The sequence below is a fragment of the Vulpes vulpes genome, chromosome 14 (assembly GCF_048418805.1).
Source record: "Vulpes vulpes isolate BD-2025 chromosome 14, VulVul3, whole genome shotgun sequence".
In the NCBI taxonomy this organism is placed as follows: Eukaryota; Metazoa; Chordata; class Mammalia; order Carnivora; family Canidae; genus Vulpes; species Vulpes vulpes.
Window position 1 is genome coordinate 14,568,386 of NC_132793.1, and position 6,000 is coordinate 14,574,385.

General features: G+C 56.6%; 1 protein-coding gene across 1 annotated transcript; it reads left to right on the plus strand.

The window, feature by feature from the left end:
- Window positions 1-1,365: 1,365 nt before the first annotated feature.
- On the plus strand, window positions 1,366-4,016 carry TNNC2 (troponin C2, fast skeletal type). Its single transcript, XM_072735745.1, has 6 exons — window positions 1,366-1,474; window positions 2,898-2,949; window positions 3,074-3,217; window positions 3,306-3,420; window positions 3,552-3,688; window positions 3,835-4,016. Exons 1-6 carry the CDS (start codon window positions 1,472-1,474, stop codon window positions 3,864-3,866), a joined length of 483 nt encoding a protein of 160 aa, XP_072591846.1. The 5' UTR covers window positions 1,366-1,471; the 3' UTR covers window positions 3,867-4,016.
- Window positions 4,017-6,000: the final 1,984 nt, after the last annotated feature.

The following is a 6,000-nucleotide window of genomic DNA, read 5'->3' on the forward strand; positions in this document are numbered from 1 at the left end:
GCGCTCAGTTGCCTTAGTGCTCTTTCTGTTGACTTAGCTGCTGTCCACAGCCTCGGCTACCTCCCCAACACCCAGCCTAGACCCTGGGTGTTGGGCTCACTATGGACTAGACTTGCTCTGCCCATCCCTTCACTCTCCAGATGGCCGGCCAAGCTGCTCCAGACTTCTTCACCGAGCTCTAGGAAAGGGTCTGCTGCCCCTTTACCCACCTAGAGAACCTACCCCCAGTCCCCCTCTCCCTCAAAAAAAGTGAATTACAAACACCGTTTCCCTGGAGCAGGTAAACTCGAAAGATCTGCTTTCAATGTTTATTTATTAGTTAAAAGATTGTATTTATTTATTCAGAGAGATACAGAGAGAGAGAGAGGCAGAGACATAGGCAGAGAGAGAAGTAGGCTCCCTGTGGGGAGCCCAGTGTGGGACTCCATCCCTAGACTGGGATCATGCCCTGAGCCAAAGGCAGACACTCAGCTACTGAGCCACCCAGGCATCCCTCAATGTTTATTTCTCTTCCAAATGCATACCCATCTCCTGGATCTGTAGATTTCTCCTTTGGACAGGTCCCCTCCTGGCTGTCCCAACTTCCCTTCAGGAGTAATAAGAATCATTGACATGACTATAGACCTTTGTGATTTAACAAAGCTCCCCAGTAAAAAGGGAATAATAATAGCTTCTCCCCTATGAGATGACTACTACGTGAGATCACATGGTTAAAATGCTTAGCATGGAGTGTGAACCTAGAGGTTCAGTGACTGGCTGTCATTCTCTCCTCCTCCCCTCCCCTGCCCTCTAGCATGGTTCAGACAGGACATTCCACTTGCCAAGCACCAACCCTATGGAGCAGGCACAAGCTCGGCGACTTACACCTGGGCCCCATTTCCCATTGGTCTCTCTGTGAGGGGAGGTCATGACTGTCCCCATCTCCACCTCACAGAGAAGGAAACTGAAGCTCAGAAACTGAAGCTCAGAGTGGCATGTCACCTGCCTAAGAGTACACAGCTTGCAAAGAAAGTATTGGGTCTTGGGTTTAAAACTTCAAGGCTCGTGCTCTTTCCTGTCTGCCATGCTGCTTCACTTTTCTGGATTCTGATTATCCTCACCCATCTTGGAGCAAGCGTGTTTCTTGAGCAGGGGCTCCCTAAAGCAGTGGAGCAGGGCGGGTTCTTCTCCCAAGAATCTAGGACGTCAAGGCCTGCCACCTGCTCACAGGCTTAAATTTCTCTGCAAGGGCCCTTGGCTAAATTAGGTAATGGGCCAGGACTCTGGAATGGGGATGGGGGAGGAAAGGAGGAGGTGCTCGCTGACCCCAGGATCTGATTGGCCAGGGCAATTAGTCCTGGGGAGCAGAGAGGTGGGAGGAGAGGGTGCCCCTACAAATCCAAGGTGCTGGAGCAGGCCAGAGTATCTTTGGGTGGTGGAGTGCTGAGGAGGTGACTGACCTGAAGCAGGGGAGGCCCAGTGACTTGCAACCATGGTAAGGACAAGAAGGAACTTCATCCCTTTGCTTGCTGGAGCACTTCTGGACCTCTTCCAGGCCAGATCCGGGTGCTCTGTAGTTCAGTAATTGGACGTTTAAGGATGGAACATGTAGGCCCCTGGAGCCTAGATGTCTAGGAGGAAGCCTGGGAAGAAGGCCTTGGACTTCTCTAGGAAGGGGAGGGCTGGGTGCTCTGGGATTGCCAACTCCCTGCAGACCTAAGGCTTTGGCAGTATTGACCACGGAGCTGTGAGGGGGATGTTAGCTTGTCTCCCTCACGGTGGAGGTGGGGACCCTGAGGGCCAGAGTGAGTCACCTAGCAAGCCAGTGGCAGGGGTGAGCTAGCTGGAGGTCTTGCCAAATCATCCTACTGCCGGTGAGAGGAGTCCTCTAGAAGAAGGGAGGCCTGCAGAGCTTCAAGCCAGCTAAGGTGCAGGATCCCAAGAGCTATGAGGGAGAGAAGGGGCAGAAGATGATAGACCAAGGTTAGAGACCCCAGCCTCCCAGAGAGGGAGGTCATTTCCCCTGAGGTCCCCCTCCCCACTTCAAGGGGTAACTAGACCCCACAGGACAGCTGCTGTTGCCCATGCCAGGCTAAAAATAGCCTGCCCTCCTGCATGGGCAAGGAGGAGGGAGGAGGGGAGGGTAAGGAGGAGGGCAGTGGCTAGCTGGCCGCCGAAGAAGGCCTTGGCCACCTCAGCCCCTCCTCCCCGCCAGCCTCAGTCCAAAGTCCCATAGCCAGATGCCTTGGCTTGGATGTGGCCAGATAGCCTCCCCTGAAATCTTATTTCCACCTCCACAAGGCCCCCATTATATTCTGTCCAGCATGATTATGATTTACTCCAATGGCTAAGTGATAAGAAGGGAGCTTAAAATCTCCATCTCCACAAGTTGTCGGAGGGAAGGGATGGGTGTCTGGGTCTTCTTGGCCTCAGTGTCCAGTCTCTGGCCTGACGCTTAGTTGGGGCTCAATGACTCTGCCTTGCATTATTGAGAACATTTACTGAGCCCCTATTATAGTACCAGGCTCTACTGGGAGCTAGGGGACACTGGAAAATGATGCTGGAATAGTGCTGGTACTTTACAAAACCCTTTGACATCTCTGATCTTTTCATTCTTGAAATGCAGCTGAGAAGAGCTAAAGTAGAATAAGTGACTTGCCCAAGGTTAGAAAGGGGGATTCCTGACTTGACATCTGATTAGCAGGTTTGGAGACCCTGGGCATAATCTGTGTTTCCTCCCTGTTCTTCAAAACTGGGGTTCAGGTGCTGCGGGAGCATGCAGAAGGTGTTGTTAGTTTGGAACTGTTCTTCTGGAAGACCAAAGGGCACTGACAGAAAGGGGTTGAAGAGAAGGGGGTTAAGGCAAGAATGAGCTCTGGGGCCACCGCTTCTGCTTGCTGACTCTGTGTCTCCTGCAGACGGACCAGCAGGCGGAGGCCCGGTCCTACCTCAGCGAGGAGATGATCGCTGGTGAGTGCGGGTGGGTGGGCCGGGTGGCTGTGTGCTGGGCAGTGCTGGGGGCTGGGCAGGGTGGGAGGGAGGGTGTGAGGCTGACAGTCCAGCCAGGCCCACCTCGGTCCTCTGCCTCGCTCAGAGTTCAAGGCTGCCTTCGACATGTTCGACGCTGATGGTGGCGGGGACATTAGCGTCAAGGAGTTGGGCACGGTGATGAGGATGCTGGGCCAGACCCCCACCAAAGAGGAGCTGGACGCCATCATCGAGGAGGTGGACGAGGACGGTGAGCAGGTGGCCCTCCAGGGGCTGCGACTGCGGCGGGCGGGGTGGGCCTGCAGGGCTCAGGCTCACTCGCCACCTGCTCGCCTCAGGCAGCGGCACCATCGACTTCGAGGAGTTCTTGGTCATGATGGTGCGCCAGATGAAAGAGGATGCGAAGGGCAAGAGCGAGGAGGAGCTGGCCGAGTGTTTCCGCATCTTCGACAGGTGCACTGAGGGCTGGGGAGCCGAGAAGGCGCTGGGCTGGGCCAGTGCGTTGGACCAGGCGGCGCGGGCGGGGGTGGGGTGGGGGGCGGCTGGCCCCCGCCTGTCCTGACACCCTGTCCCTTCGCCCCAAGGAACGCAGACGGCTACATCGATGCGGAGGAGCTGGCTGAAATTTTCAGGGCCTCCGGGGAGCACGTGACAGACGAGGAGATTGAGTCCCTGATGAAAGACGGCGACAAGAACAACGACGGCCGCATCGACTTCGACGGTGAGGGCCGCGGGGCGGGGCGCGGGGCGCGGGGCGCGGGGCGGGGCGCGGGGCGCGGCTCCCACGCGGCGGTCCGTGGCTTTGTCCGCAAGGCGGGAGCCCGGGCGGGTGCGTGCGACTCACGCTTCCGCTCTCCATCCCCGCAGAGTTCCTGAAGATGATGGAAGGCGTGCAGTAAGACGTCGCCCCCGCCTCCGCCCAGACCGCGGTCCCTCGGGCGAGGGCGGGCTCAGCACCCCCGCCCCGCCCCGTCACAGCCTCAGCCCCGGGAGGGAGGCGCGGCCCCTGCGGGCTCTGTGTGCAGGGGAATAAAAGCAGACACTGCGAAGCGCGTAGCCTGAGTGAGGGTGTCAGGGCCCGCCTGGCCGGGCTGCCGTCCGGGGCACCACCCGAGCGCCTCGGGGCTCCAAGGAGCGGGCACCCGAGTTGCGGGACGCACCGAGGCGCGGGAGCCCGGGCAGGTTCCCGGGCGCTGGCGCTGGGCGTGCACAGCTCGGCCGGCGGGGTTGCAGCGGCGCCTGGCGCTGGAGGAGGGAGGCCGGCGGTGGGGGTGCGGGTGGAGCTGTCGGGGTGAGGGTGCCGGGGATGGCACAGCTTGGAGCTGTCGGGGTGAGGGTGCCGGGGATGACGGGTAGGGTGAGGGCGCGGCAGGAGGCTGGAACCCGCGGGAGGCCGAGGTGAGGCCCCTTTCCTTCCCCGCCGTCGTTCCTTTCTGGAGCCTTTGGGTCTGGGGTGCAAGCTACCGGGCTGGCGATGGAGAAGCGGGTATCGTATCCGTCCGTTCCAGGCAGCATTCACTCTTGGTTGACTTTTTCTACTTTGTTCAGAGCGTTTATAGGTGCTCCATACTGGAAATGGGAGAGGAGGGTAGGGGCACACAGCCGGGAAGGAGGTTCTGACGTCATCATCTCCACCCTGCATCCCTGCCTCCAGCTCCCGCCAATGCCAGTGTGCTCAACATGGGGCCATTAGCAAGATCCAGCTAAAAGAAATCTGACCTGGCTGCTCCCTTGTTGAAATACCCTCAGGGCTCCCCTTCGCTTCTAGAATCAAGTCCAAATTCCTTTCCCCTCCTACCCCTCTCAGGTTCCAGCCACACTGGGTAATCTATCCTTACTGCTCTGGACAGTGGAGGTGCACTTTGAAGCTTTTGGGCCTTTGCTCATGCTGGAATGCCTTCCTCCTCTAATAAGCCTGGCAAATTTTTCAGCCCAGCTCAGATACCATCTTCTCCCTTGATCCCTCTCCCACTGGCTGTGCTCTGGCTTCTATAGCTCTTTGCACACAACTCAGTTCTAGCAGGCCTCAGGACCAAGCTGACTCAGTGCAGCGGTGCTTTAGCTTTAGTGTCAGGCTGCCCGAGTTTGAATCCTCATTGCTGGGGACAGATCACCCGGTGCTTCAGTTTCCTTTACTCTGTAAAATGGGAACAATGATAGATAGTATCTACCTTGCAGGGTTGTGAGTGCAAGCTAGTGTGCAGAGTGCTTAGAATGGAGCGTGGCACAGACTAAACACTATTAATAAATGCTATTATTAATATCATTACTGTCACCTTGAAACATTGACCTGTACTATTATTGTCATGGTCCTCCCTGTCCAACTCCTTCGTGTTCTCGGCTGCCCTTTCTGACACATTAATTTCCCAGTTCACGTTTCCAGCCAGGATCAGGGCTTGTCACCAGGACTGATTCCTGTGTGCAGTGCCCTGTGCCTTGCAGGCGGGTCTCATTCGTCCACACAACCCGAGAGGCAGTCGGATGCTGTTCGCCCTATTTTACTGTGGAGGAAACTAAGGCAGAGTGAAGGGACCTATCCAGGCACAGAGACATTTGGTGGCAACGAGCAAGGCTCTTAACCATGGCACCAGCTACCTGTTGACACTTCTACCTGCATATCCTGAGTACTTCAAGCTGGTCCTGTGCTAAACTGATAAATCCCCTCACCTTCCATCCTGTTCTGCAGCATTCCCTATCTCAGAGACGGCACCCCAGGGGATCGGCCTCCTTTCCACCTGTAATTTACTCTGCCCTGCTACTTTCTCTCTTTCCCTTTACCCTTTTATCCCTCCCTTCTGAGCCCACTGGCTGTTGTGACTCAGGCCAAGCCATTGCTCACCAGGTTGCAGAAGAGTAGTTAACCTCCTTGCCAGTCACTTCCCATAAGGCATCCAAAAGCAGCTTTCTGAAACCAAACCTGATCACATCATTGCCCTACTCAAGGCTTCGTTAGCTGCCTCAGGGTAAAGCCCCCACATTTTAATTAAAAGCCTTAAAGGCCTTACAAGCCCTGTGTGGCCTGACTTCCAAGCT